Source organism: Schistocerca nitens, chromosome 6, assembly GCF_023898315.1.
Source record: "Schistocerca nitens isolate TAMUIC-IGC-003100 chromosome 6, iqSchNite1.1, whole genome shotgun sequence".
Classification (NCBI taxonomy): Eukaryota; Metazoa; Arthropoda; class Insecta; order Orthoptera; family Acrididae; genus Schistocerca; species Schistocerca nitens.
Window position 1 is genome coordinate 199432356 of NC_064619.1, and position 14832 is coordinate 199447187.

The 14832-nt window shown below is 38.7% G+C and overlaps 1 protein-coding gene across 1 annotated transcript in view; it reads right to left on the bottom strand.

Annotated features, from left to right (window-relative positions):
* Positions 1-14832, bottom strand: part of LOC126262233 (multiple epidermal growth factor-like domains protein 8) — a 338254-nt gene that overhangs the window by 272523 nt on the left and 50899 nt on the right. Inside the window, exon 6 of the mRNA XM_049958701.1 lies at positions 7556-7803. Coding sequence (XP_049814658.1) covers positions 7556-7803 — 248 coding nt within the window. The remainder of the gene's footprint in view (positions 1-7555; positions 7804-14832) is intronic.

Below are 14832 nucleotides of genomic sequence, written 5' to 3' on the forward strand. Positions count from 1 at the left end.
CGGTAGACGCCACCAAAATTCGACTGCTGGAGATCACGATTTCGTGTTGACACATTGAACAAATTTTGGATTTTCTTCAAGTCACACGCAAGAGATCCAGGCAGTACACATGTGTGTGTACTACGTTTAAAGACATTGGAGCAATATAATAGAAACATTTATTGTTCGAATTAATTCCATTGTAAACACGAATCATGTGAACTGAATTCAAACGCTGTGCTAAGCAACGATAATACGCTGCAATTCAAAGACATTAATGTTACGACTCCTACAGAAGATACACACCAAAAAGACTGTATACAAAGACTGATATGCAAAGACCATTGTGCTCAGAAATATTTTTTGTAATATGTAAATTTCTTATTTTCTCATATATATGTATCTATGTAAATTTTCTATACTGCCACGCTCGCTTGCAGAGCGTGTCAGTAGAGGAGGCATTGTAATGGTACTCTGACTTCCACGCCTCCGCCAATACAAAGATATAATTTACGATCGCGCACGCAGAAGAGCGCTGCGCCAGCGACCGATTTTATAAATAATTTTCTTCGTCTTTTTACTTTTGCGTATGTTTTTGTTTTTTGTTTTTTAAGAACTAATTGAGGACTCTCTCTCTTGTCTTGATACGAAAGACGTGTATTTTTCCGCACTGTGTTGAAAGTGCCTTTTGGGTGAAAATTAAAATTACATTACAAAGCGAGGTTGTTTCAATAGCTAATGAGGAGAAGATAATCTAAAGGGAACACTACACAATGAATTTGTAGACACTAGGCATCAAATCATCCTTCACCAAGCCAAGCAGCACTTTTGTCTTAGCTGGTGGAAGGAATACACTTTTAATATCACATCTATTTAAAGTTCTTCCTATTTTTGAAGATACACTTCCAGCGAAAGGTAGGAACACCATCAATTTGCTTGTACCTTCTCTTGGTTCCTGCGGAGGTCCAATCTATAGAGCCTAACAGATCTTATTGTTGGTATAACCTTTCTGCTTGAATACTGCTTTTAGATGATCCAGTTCTTGTGTCAAACAATCTACATCTGCGATTGCATTTTACCAATGTACATAGACCCCTGTGTACTAGTGTGATGTATGACAAGTTGATGCATGAAGACAACGCTCCATATGCGCAGGCTTATGTAAACACTGTGTCCTATGTGTCATAATGTTCCATCATCCCTCCTGTAGGCCAAAACATCTAAAGATGGAAGTTTTCCATTCTTTTCAACTTCCATAATGAACTTGATACTAGGATACAGACAATTAAAATAACCTAGGGAACAATCGAGAGCATCCCACCCATATGTCTACACCATAAACATATTGTCATTATATCTCCAAAAATAAGTTTGTTTTAAGAACGTCATCTTCAGCACCGGGTCCTCAAAATCTTCCATACACATACTGGTAACTACGTAGGATAATAGACTCCCTATGGCCACTCCGTTAGTTTGTTCAAATTATTTCTCATTAAATAAAAAATATGTCACTGTTAACAGATGGCATAAAAGCTTAGTTGTTTCTTTGTGCTATTTTTACAAAGACTTCAAACACCAAACAAAAAACAAGGGATTGTAAATATGATGTTCGCATTTTCCGACATGGGGATTGAGATAAGATGCTAAATACTTGGCCAAGTTGTAAGTAAGAGCATCCAATTTGCTAATAACAGGGCAAAGAGGAATCGCTTTCTTGTGTACCTTAAGCAAACCGTATAATCTCAGTGGGACTGCAACACCAGGTTAAAGTTTCTTAAGAGCACTGTCAGATAATGAACTCTTCTTCAAAAGTGAAAGCATCTTGCATTTTATACATTCACTTGGATCATCCTAAAATCTTTGGTATGCCAAATCTCCAAGTAAAAGATACATTTTACACAAACAACCATCCCGTGAAAGGAGAACTGTTGCATTGTCCTTGCTTGCTGGTAGAATTACTAAATCCAGGTCTTCTCTCGTGGACCAGATCAGAGCTGTTTTAAGTGAGGAGCTGTTACTTCATGAGGTTGGTACCTGACGCAACATATCTGAAACCTCTTGCCTAACTTCATCAGCTTGATCTTTCAGCAAACCTAAACAATGCCTGTTCAACTGAGGAAATGAATTCAGTAATGGGAAATCCCTGGACACAGAGGCAAAATTTAATCCCTTTTCCATTACTGCAAGCATAGCATCATCCAACTGTTTGGTTGGAAGATTAATCACAACTTGTCAATGCGTATCATCATCCATTATTGTGAACTGAAAAGAAAGCCATTGAAACTTCGAAGATTGCCTACTGACAGCATTTGCATGGGCCCAGTCTGATATTGCCCAGGACAAACTGTCAATCCATTCCCAGGATGCAGCAGACAGCAGCACCGATACTTCCAAACATAAATAAAATAAATCTCTGGATATGAAATCCAGTTGTCTGAGTGTAAAATAGATGCAATCCCTTTCTAAGGCAAAACCAGCATGCTTCTTAATGTTGTTGACCATTTTGGTCCAAATTTAATGAGCAATTCTGGCAAATTTAGGTACTATGACTTCATTCCAGCATCTCAGGAGAAAAGTGAGGGCGCTCAGCAACTTCCCCTTCTTCTTATGATGTCTATCAAATTTCCTTACACGTTCAAATATCCCTCCCCATAGAAGCTCTCGATGTGGCTCCGTAACTTTCCTGGCATAGTAATCGATGATATTCATATCGAGTCTCCATCTGGAACATAAAATCATCCTGATACAATGTTTTGCCAGTCCACCTGGCCACCATCTTCAGATGAGTATGCCGTCACACAAATTCACTGGAATTGGAATTAAACCGCAGCAGTGCTCCTTTATGCACCACCTGTAGGATCACCATGCAGGTGCAAATGTATGTGCTCTAGTGCACCAGAGTTGAAAACTCATGAAAATGGTAAATCAATATCAAACACGGTAGACACCTTTTGATGACCAAACAAAGACTATTGTTTTTTAATATCAAACAAAGCAGGGTTCAAACTTTTACTTAAAGGATACCCCTTATCTCTGTTTATAATATTGTCAGATAGTGGGATTTCAAAAGCTTATTTCACTATACAGTACCAATACCATGACACAGGGACAACCACTTGTGTCTTTTCATACAAAATTTTACGTCCTTCAATAAGACAGTGTTCCCCAACCGCATGCGGTGAGCCAGAACCGTTCAAATCCTTTGTCCAATATAGGCTTTCCCATAATGGCAGGGAATCTTGTAGACATCGAGCTTCCTCAAATCCAAATCATCCTTCACCAAGCCAAGCAGCACTGTAGTCTTAGCTGGCATGACAACAGTGTTTGATATCAATTTATCATTTCCACAAGTTTTCACCACCGGTCCACTGTTGTGCTTTGCCCTACAGAGCAGTTACGCCAGCACACGCTTGGTGGACTTACAGGAGGTGTAGACAGAAGCCGCCACTGCGGTTTGATTTCATTTCCAGTAAGTTAGTGGATGGCTTACTCACCTGAAGATGGCGCCCAGGTGGACCGCCAAAATATTCTGTCTAGGTAACATTACGCTCCAGCTGGGGACCCATACGAATATCATTTATCACTACCGTTCACTGACATACTTTAAACTTCGACAAAAAAATTTAAATACCAATGCAGCAGTTTGGAGCTCTTCATTTAACAGGCTCCAACTTACAAAGAATTAAAAGTTGTGAACAAAAAATCTACATCTATACTCTGCAAACCACTGTAAGTTGCATGGCAGAGGGTACATCAAATTGTACTAGTTATCAGGGTTTCTACCCGTTCCATTCATGAATGGAGCATGGGAAGAATGACTGAGTGCTCTGTGCATGCAGTAATTATTGTAGTAAGCTTACCCTCACAATCCCTGTGTGTGTGATACGTAGAGGAGTGTAGTATATTCTGCGAGTCATCAGTTAAAGCCAGTTCTTGAAACTTTGTTAACAGACTTTCTCGGGTTGGTTTATGTCTATCTTCAAGAGTCTTTCAGTTCAGTTCCTCCAGTACCTCTGTGACACTCTCCCACAGATCAAACAAACCCGCGACCATTCGTGTTGCTCTTCTCTGTGTACATTCAAAACCCCCTGTTAGTCCTGTTTGGCAATATTCTAGACCCACTGGCACGAGTGATATGTAAGCAATCTCCTTTGTAGACTAATTGCACTTCCCCAGTATGCTACCAATACACTGAAATCTATTATCTGCTTTACCCAGGACTGAGCCTATGTGGTCATTCCATTTCATATTCTTACACAATGTTACACACAGTTACTTGTACGAGTTGGCCAAGTCCAACTGTGACTCACTGACATTGTAGGGTACTACTTTTTTCTTTTTCTTTTTTTTTTTTTTTTTTTTTTTTTTTAAGTGCAAAGTTTTACATTTCTGAATATTCAAAGCAAGTTGCCATTCTTTGCACCACTTTGAAATCTTAATAATATCTAACTGAATATTTATGCACCTTCTTTCAGATGGTACTTCATTATAGACAACTAGAGTGTCTGCAAAAAGTCGTGGTTGTTAATACTATCTGCAACGTCATTATTAGACATCATGAACAGCATGGGACGCAAACACACTACCTGGGGCACACACAAAGTTACTTCAACATCTGATGATGACTCTCCATCCACGATAACATGCTAAGTCCTCCCACCAAAAGTCCTAAATCTAGTCATAAATTTCATTTGATACCCTGTATGATCGTACTTTTTGACAATAAGTGTAGGAGTGGTACTGAGTCAGATACTTTTTTGGAAATCAAGAAATACTGCAGCTAGCTGACTGCCTTGATCCAAAGTTTCAATATTTCATGTGAAAAAAGTATGTCTTCCTTTGATTGTCTAGCAAACCTACACAGAAAAATATAAACGAAATCTGAGATGGCTGAGTGTCTAGCAAACCTGCACAGAAAAATATAAACGAATCTGAGATGGCTGATACACTTTAACATAGTTAGCCATTAAAACTGCAACACCATCAAGGTTGCAGGCAACAAATGTCAAATTGGCACAAAGAATATTATGTGGTTGGATAGGAAAATTATAAGCATTTAAGCGCAACAGCACAAAGTAGGTAAATGTAACTCAATCTACGTACAGTATATAAGAAATATTATGCTGTAAATTTCTCACACAGAAAAATTTCATTTGTATGTTGATTGTCCATGAAAAGATCATGCAATGCCTTGCGTAAGGAGAATAATGCACCAGCATACATTGGAATTTGACAACAGTAGTATAGTGCTGACTATGAACCTGCTTGTGGCACCATAGTTGGTTGCATGGTCACTAATGAATGAGACAAGAACTTAAAACGTATCAGTGAAAAGAAGGTATCTCAAACAGAATGACTTTCTCCATTTCAACCAGCACAGATTTTGAAAACATCCATCATGTGAAACCCAACTTGAACTTCTCTCACATGGCATACTGGAATCCAGGAAACAAGGAGTCACGTGGGTGCAGTATTTCTCCAAATCCAAAAAGCCCAAGACTCACTACCTCATAGACGCTTATTACGAAAAGTACAAGTGAAATTTGTGACTGAAATGGGGTTTTTTTGTTAGTGAGGATGCAGTAATTTATTTTGAATGAAGAATCAACTGACATGCAGAAGTAACTTCGAGTATGCCCATGGGAAGTGTGTTGGTATCCTTGCTACTCATGTTGTATGTTAATGACCTCACAGACAATATTAATAGTAACCTCAGTATTATGAGAAGGACAGATTGCTACCCTCCATATAGCAGAGATGTTGAGTTGCTAACAGGCACAATAAAAAAGACTACTAAACACTTAAGCTTTCACCCAGATGGCCTTCTTCTGAAATAGACAAAACACACACACACACACACACACACACACACACACACACACACACACACACACATTCATACAAACGCAGCTCACACACACGTCAGCACCAGAGACAGTGGTCATGTGTGCGTGAGCTGTGTGTGTGTGTGTGTGTGTGTGTGTGTGTGTGTGTGTGTGTGTGTGTTGTCTATTTCAGAAGAAGGCCATCTGGTTGAAAGTTTAAGTGTTTAATAGTCTTTTTGTTGCACCTGCCAGCAACTCAACATCTTCGCTATATGGTGAGTAATAATCTATCCTTTTCATAATATTGTCATTATTCCATCCCGGATTTTTCCATTATTTAACAGTAACCTCAGGTTTTTCACACATGTTGTAGTTATCTACAACAAAGTATTGTCTGGGAAAAGCTGCTTAAAAATGTAACTAGATCTTGATAAGATTTCAAAGTGGTGCAAAGATTTGCAACTTGCTTTAAATTTTCAGAGATGTAAAATTTTGCACTTCATAAAATGAAAAAATGTAGTATCCCATGACTATAACATCAATGAGTCACAGCTGGAATGAGTCAACGCATACACATATCTGAGCGAAACACTTTATAGGAACATGAAGTGAAATCACCACATAGTCTTAGTCGTAGGTAAAGTATGTGGCAAACTGCGATTCATTGGTAGAATACTAGAGAACTGCATTCTGACTACAAAGGAGACTGCATACAAAATACTCACACAACTCCTCCTAGAATATTTCTCAAGTATGTGGGACATTCACCAAATAGGACTAAAAGGGGATACTGGATGTATACAGGGAAGGGCAGCACATAGGGTCACAGATTTGTCTGATGTATGGGAGAGTGTCACAAAGATGTTGACAGAACTGAATGGCAGATGCTTGAAGATAAACACAAAGTACATTGTGAAAACATATTGGGGAAGTTTGTAGAACCAACTTTAAGTGATAAATACAGGTATACATCAAAACCTCCTATGTTTAACTCCCCTAGGGATTGCAAAGACAAGATTAAACTTACTACTGCACGCACAGAGGCATCCAAGTGATCGTTTTTCGAGCACTCCGTACATGAAAGTTACAATGGGTTTTATAATCTGTCAGGCACTTCACTTCACTGCAGTTTGAAAAGTATAGATGTAGATGTAGATTATGTTTAGCTTCTTACAGTAGTTGTGGTTGTCCAATGACACTGCGTTTAAACAATGGAATGTGTATCAGAGAGCTACTTGTTTTTGAGACTGTGGGTGATTTGATTATTGTAGTATTGTGTCTTTTGTGGTGGTTTTCATACAAATACTGAATGAATTTTGGCCATTTTTCTTCGTATAGTACAGAAAGTTCTGGTAGAATGTAAATAATTTAAGAGTGAAGAAGATAGCTCATCGAACAGTGCAAGCACTGAGACATAGAAGGCGCAAAAAGAAAAAAACTAACTTTGCACGGCCCATCTTAACCTGTCAATTTTCTCAATTGTTACCGTTTTGTGTCTTATACCGACTGTGGTTTTGTGTCAGTGTAAACCAGAGAGGCACTTTAAAAAGCTTGGAAGCTTTTTGACTTTTTATATACAACTGTAACCTGCTGTCACCAAAATTTCATACCATTATGAGTATTGTGCCATAGTGCCGCTACTGCAAAAAATCACTTAATCTTAACATTGCCATCAGCATCTAAAACATAATGTGATGGATACAAATATAAAACAGCAACCACCTTCACACAACAGAAAACACTTTTCTTACCAAAATTCAGTTTTATGCTGAAAAGTTTTGACGAAAATTCTCCATTTTCTGTACTTCCACCAAACAGATATATGTAGTTTCTCCTTGTATCATGGGTAAGTGTATGGCGAGTTAATTTTGGTGGGGTTATTGTTGAATCGAATGCCCTGAGTGACCAGTTGTGTTGTTTCACATTGTAGTACCACAGCTCACTGGAGAGCTCCCCTGTAGCAAGTTTTCCACCAAAAAGGACGAAGCCTCCAGGATACCTGTCCAACCGAAAAAATTTTACTTCATTAGTACCAAAGTAATTCAAGGAAGTTATAACAAAATTTTTATGAAAGCAAAGGACAATTGTTTCCAAAATATTTTCAATGTTGTTGTTGTCATCTTCGGCCTGATGCCTTCATGCAGCCCTACATGCTAGTCTATCCTGTGCAAGCCTCTATTCACCTCTGCATAACTAGTGTGTTCTATACTCACTTGAATTTATTTACTATATTCAAGCCATGAGCTCCCTCAACAGTTTTATCCTCTGTTTTTAATGACAGAGAGCAATTAATTTCAATTTAGAGACTGGCACTTACTTCTATTGTAAACCATACGTTAGTTTAATCTGTATATGGAAAATAGGGTGAGTACAATGATTTACTTCAGTCTCATGGGATTCTTTTCATGGACTTAAAAAGGTATCACTTCACAGTAGTTACTACCAAATGTCATATAAAGAGAAACAAAACTGGCATTCTCAGAACTGTGGCATGGAATATTAGACATCTTAATCGAGGATGTAGGTTAGCAAATTTATAAACAGAAATTGACAGAGTGAAGTCACATGTTAGGATAACCAAGACTTCTGCTCAGGTAACAACAGAAAATAAATAGAGACAATGCAGGCATAAGCTTAATAATGAACAGGAAGACAGAAAAGCGAATAAACTACTAAGAACAGCATAGTGACAGTATTATCGTAACCAATATAGATAAAAAAGCTAATGACCATCACAGTAATACAAAATTATAAGCATACTACCTCTGCAGATGATGCTGACTTTGAAAGAATATATCGCGATATAAAATGAATTATTCAGATAGTATAGTATTCTGATTATTCAGAGATGAAAATTTAATTGTGATGGGTGACTGGAATTTGATAGTAAGAAAAAGAACAGAAGGAAAAACAGTAGATCATGGCCTAGGGGAAAGGGATGAAGGGGGAAGCACAATTCAATCACTGCTAATATTTAGTTTAAAAATCATGCAAGAAGGTAATATAAGGCCAGAAGAGATCTGGAGACATCACAAGGTTTCACACAGATTATATAATGGCAAGACAGAGAGTATGAAACGAGAATTTAAACTGCAAAACATTTCCAACTGCAAATGTACCAGCTGTTAAGTAAGCACTTTTCAGCCTTTTATGTTGGAAGCCCCCCCATGAACCATGGATCTTGCCATTGGTGGGGAGGCTTGCGTGCCTCAGTGATACAGATAGCCGTACTGTAGGTGCAACCACAGTGGAGGGGTATCTGTTGAGAGGCCAGACAAATGTGTGGTTCCTGAAGAGGGGCAGCAGCCTTTTCAGTAGTTGCAGGGGCAACAGTCTGGATGATTGACTGATCTCGCCTTGTAACACTAACCAAAACGGCCTTGCTGTGCTGGTACTGTGAACAGTTGAAAGTAAGGGGAAACTACAGCCATAATTTTTCCCGAGGGCATGCAGCTTTACTGTATGGTTAAATGATGATGGTGTCCTCTTGGGTAAAATATTCCGGAGGTAAAATAGTCCCCCATTCGGATCTCCAGGCGAGGACTACCCAGGAGGATGTCGTTATCAGGAGAAAGAAAACTGGCGTTCTATGGATCGGAGTGTGGAATGTCAGATCCCTTAATCAGGCAGGTAGGTTAGAAAATTTAAAAAGGTTAATGGATAGGTTAAACTTAGATATAGTGGGAATTAGTGAAGTTCGGTGGCAGGAAGAACAAGACTTCTGGTCACGTGAATACAGGGTTATAAATACAAAATCAAATAGGGGTAATGCAGGAGTAGGTTTAATAATGAATAGGAAAATAGGAATGCGGGTAAGCTACTACAAACAGCATAGTGAATGCATTATTGTGGCCAAGATAGATATGAATTCCACACTTACCACAGTAGTACAAGTTTATATGCCAACTATCTCTGCAGATGATGAAGAAATTGATGAAATGTATGATGAGATAAAAGAAATTATTCAGGTAGTGAAGGGAGACGAAAATTTAATAGTCATGGGTGACTGGAACTCGATAGTAAGAAAACGAAGAGAAGGAAATGTGGTAGGTGAATATGGACCGGGGGGGGAAGAAATGAATGAGGAAGCCACCTGGTAGAATTTTGCACAGAGCATAACTTAATCATAGCTAACACTTGGTTCAAGAATCATAAAAGAAGGTTGTATACATGGAAGAAGCCTGGAGATACTAGAAGGTGTCAGATAGATTATATAATGGTAAGACATGAGATTCAGGAACCAGGTTTTAAATTGTAAGACATTTCCAGGGGCAGATGTGGACTCTGACCACAATCCATTGGTTATGAACTGTAGATTGAAGCTGAAGAAACTGCAAAATGGTGGGAATTTGAGGATATGGAACCTAGATAAACTGAAATAACCAGAGGTTGTAGAGAGCTCCAGGGAGAGCATTAGGGAACAAATGACAAGAATGGGGGAAAGAAATACAGTAGAAGGATGGGTAGCTTTGAGAGACGAAATAGTGAAGGTAGCAGATGATCAAGTAGGTAAACAGACGAGGGCTAATAGAAATCCTTGGGTAACAGAAGACATATTGAATTTATTTGATGAAAGGAGAAAATACAAAAATGCACTAAATGAAGCTGCCAAAAAGTAATACAAATGTCTCAAAAATGAGATCAACACAAAGTGCAAAATGGCTAAGCAGGAATGGCTATAGGACAAATGTAAGGATATAGAGGCGCATATCACTAGGGGTAAGATAGATACTGCCTACAGGAAAATTAAAGAGACCTTTGGAGAAAGGAGAACCACTTGCATGAATGTCAAGAGCTCAGATGGCAACCCAGTTCTAAGCAAAGAAGGGAAAGCAGAAAGGTGGAAGGAGTATATAGAGGGTCTATACAAGGGCGATGTACTTGAGGACAATATTATGGAAACGGAATAGGATGTAGATGAAGATGAAATAGGAGATATGATACTGCGTGAAGAGTTTGACAGAGCACTGAAAGACCTAAGTCGAAACAAGGCCCTGGGAGTAAACAACATTCCATTAGAACTACTGACAGCCTTGGGAGAGCCAGGCCTAACAAAACTCTACCATCTAGTGAGCAAGATGTATGAGACAGGTGAAATACCCTCAGACTTCAAGAAGAATATAATAATTCCAATCCCAAAGAAAGCAGGTTTTGACAGATGTGAAAATTATCGAACTATCAGTCATGGCTGCAAAATACTAACACAAATTCTTTACAGAAGAATGGAAAAACTGGTAAAAGCCGACCTCGGGGAATATCAGTTTGGATTCCGTAGTAATGTTGGAACACATGAGGCAATACTGACCCCACGACTTATCTTAGAAAATAGATTAAGAAAAGGCAAACTTACGTTTCTAGCATTTGTAGACTTAGAGAAAACTTTTGACAATGTTGACTGGAATACTCTCTTTCAAATCCTGAAGGTGGCAGGGGTAAAATACAGGGAGCGAAAGGATATGTACAATTTGTACAGAAACCAGATGGCAGTTATAAGAGTCGAGGGGCATGAAAGGGAAGCAGTGGTTGGGAAGGGAGTGAGACAGGGTTGTAGCCTCTCCCCGATGTTATTCAATAAGTTATCAGTCACAGTGAATGGGTATAGGCAGAGTGTTGCAGTGCATGCTCTGCAACATGATAGTTGTTACCTCTGTACCTGTTTCACCACAAATGCCATCTGTATTCTTCTCCCAGTCTCCAGTTTCTCAGAACTCCGCAGGTGAAAACTGGCATTACGTGTCCTTGGTTATTGCCACCCACTTTGCCTGTTAATTTCATCGATCTCAGTATTTCTTCTCAGTAACTACTCCTTTCTTCATTCCCCTTTAGTTTTCTATATCTTTTATTTTCTGATCTGTCTATTTTTCCTCCCTCCTCCTCTCCAATCTTTACCACAAATAATGCACTTAATGTTCCACTCTTAGTAACTCGTGCACAGTGTTTTGCCAGTAATCTCTATCTTGTGTATTACCCTATATTCCACATTCACACTCTCAGGTTTTCAAATCTCATCCTGTGGAGTCTCCAACAAACAGTGTTTCCTTCTTACCCCATCTGGTAAGTCTCTCCTGACCTGGGGTTCTGGACAACTATTCCAAAACATCCCTATTTCCTACTCCAAAAGCTTATATGTTTTGCTGCTGCCGATTGGTGAGGAGAGTTGATATATATCATCAAATAGACAAAACAACCAGGCCCAGTAGCAATCTTTAGATATCACATGAGGTACAAAATTTGACGGGTGAAAGGGGAAAAAAAATTGCAGAAAATAAGGCAGGCAAAAGAAAATCCAGATATCTCAAAAGTGAGACTAATGGGAATTGCAAAATGGTAATGCATGAACAGGTAGAAGAAAAATGTACACTTGTAAAAGCATGCATCTCTATGGAGAAGACAGATGCCACCTACAGAAAAATTAAAGAGAGGTTTTAGGAAAAGAGAAACATTAGTATAACTGTTAAAGGCTCAGATGGCCAGAAATGGGGGCAGAAAAGTGGAACTTGAATATAATTTTATAGCAAGGAAAGAAAAAGTAGATGAGGTGGGAGATATGATGCCGCAAGAAGAATCTGACAGAGCACTGAAAGTTCTACGTGGGAACAAGGTACCTGGAGTAGACAACATTCCCTCTGAATTACTGAGATAACTGGGAGACCTAGCCATGACAAAATCATTCCACGGAATATGTAAAAAATATGATAGGCAAAATACCAATAGACATCAAGAAGAATGTAATAATTCCAATCCCTATGAAGGGAGGTGCTGACAGGTGTGAATATTGTTAAACTGTCATGTATTAGGTCATGGTTGCCAAGTACTCACACAAATTATTTACAAAAGAATGGAAAAACTGGTAGAAGCAAACCTAGGGGAAGATCATTTTGGGTTTCAGAGAAATGTAGAAGCAACCAAGGCAATACTTACCTTGAAGACAAACTGAATACAGGAGGAAGTACCTATATTTGTATCAACTGCTGATTTACAGAAAGCTTTTGACATTGTTGGCAGGAATACTATATTTGAAATTCTATAGGTAGTAGGAACTGAATACAGGGAGCTAAAGGTTACTGATAAGTTGTAGATAAATCAGACTGCTGTTATATGAGCTGAATGAGAAACAGTAGTTGGGAAGGGAGTTAGACAGAGTTGTATCCTATGCCAAAAAGTTATTGAGTCTGTTCATTGAATAAACTGTAAAGGAAACCAAGGAGAAATTTGGGAAGGGAATTACTGTTCAGAAGAAGACACAAAAATTTTGAGGTTTGCTGAAGACATTGTAATTCTGTCAGAGACAGAAAATGACTGGATTGTCTGTTGGAAAGAGATTCTAAGATAAACATGAACAAAAATAAAGCAAAGGTAATGGAATGCAGTTGAATTAAATCAGGTGAATTTGAAAGAATTATATTAGGAAATGGAACACTAGAATAAGTAGATAAGTTTTTGCTATTTGGGCAGCAAAATAACTGATGATGGTAGAAGCAGAGAGGATATAAAATGTAGACCATCAAATCAAGAAAATTATTCCTGAGACAAAGAGGAATTTGTTAACATCAAATAAAAATCTAAATGTTAGGACTTCTTTTATGAAGGTTTTTGTCTGGAGCAGAGCCTTGTATAATAGTGAAACGTGCATGATAAACAAGGCAGACAATACGAGAATAGAAGATTTTGAAAAGGAATGCTACAAAAGCATGCTGAAGATTAGATGGATAGATTGAATAAGTAATGAAACCTAAACTTGCTGTGTTAAATTGAGAAGATGAGAAGCTTATGGTATATCCTGACCAACAAAAGGTATTACTTGACCGTACACATTCTGAGGCATTAGGAACTAGTTAATTAGGTAACTAAGGAAAGTGAGGAGGGCAAAAATTGTAGGAGGATTTCTTTGTACAGCACTGAGGATAGAAATAAAATTCCCTTAATCAGTTTGCAAATGAAGTTCAAGGAATAACTGTAGCTGTTCAGTTGATTCTTTTCTGCTACATAATGTACCATAGGAGAATTATTGTTATGCGTGTGTATACGCTTAAGTCTCACACAGGTCCTTCTAAAGATTTTAAGATCTTGAGAATTATTATCCACGCTGGTCACACAACAAACAAAATCCTGAATGAGATTTTCACTCTGCAGCGGAGTGTGCGCTGATATGAAACTTCCTGGCAGATTAAAACTGTGTGCCCGACCGAGAAAGGCAAAGGTCCCGAGTTCGAGTCTCGGTCGGGCACACAGTTTTAATCTGCCAGGAAGTTTCAAACAAAATCCTATCAGAACAGAACTCCGATGGCCTGAGTGAACTGGATACAACTGTTGTGAGGTTTAGCAGATGTATCAGAAATTTGAAACTAATGAGTCACTTCTTGACAGGTTGATCATATTGAGGTTCACAGTTTATTTTTATACTTATCTGTGTAGCACCCTCCAAGTCAGTCATGTAGCTGTAGCTGTCATCCATCTATCAATGAGACCCTGTCCATGCAATATGTCTCCAACCCCACGCCTAACCCCCCCCCCACCCCACACACTTTTTACTCTCTAGCAGACAACCACAAGAAGTCACACAACTAATGCACATTACCACCAGTGTTTGCTTTAATTTTGCTCGTGAAGCTCAAGGTCCATTTCCATATTCTTCTGCATGTTGTCTCATGTTTACCTGACACATCTGTTACTGCTACATTTATAACATATTTTGAACTCCATATCAATGAAAATAATGAAATTTGAATATATTATGTAACTGTATAGATAAAAATCTACCCACCATGCAGCAGCAGGGGAGAATACATATAACAGCATTACAGTTTGCAAGCATTCAGAGCCAATGGCTCCTTCTTCTGGGTCGGCTCCTTCTTCTGGCAGTAGGTTTGAAGGGGAAGGAAGAGGGGTGAAGGACAAGGACTAATGAGATTTAGGAACAGGGGTACAGTTCGGAGAAGTCACCCAGAACACCTGGACAGGGGAGATTTACCGGACAGGATAAGAATGAAATCTCATCCGATCCAATAATTTCAAATTTACAGTTGTG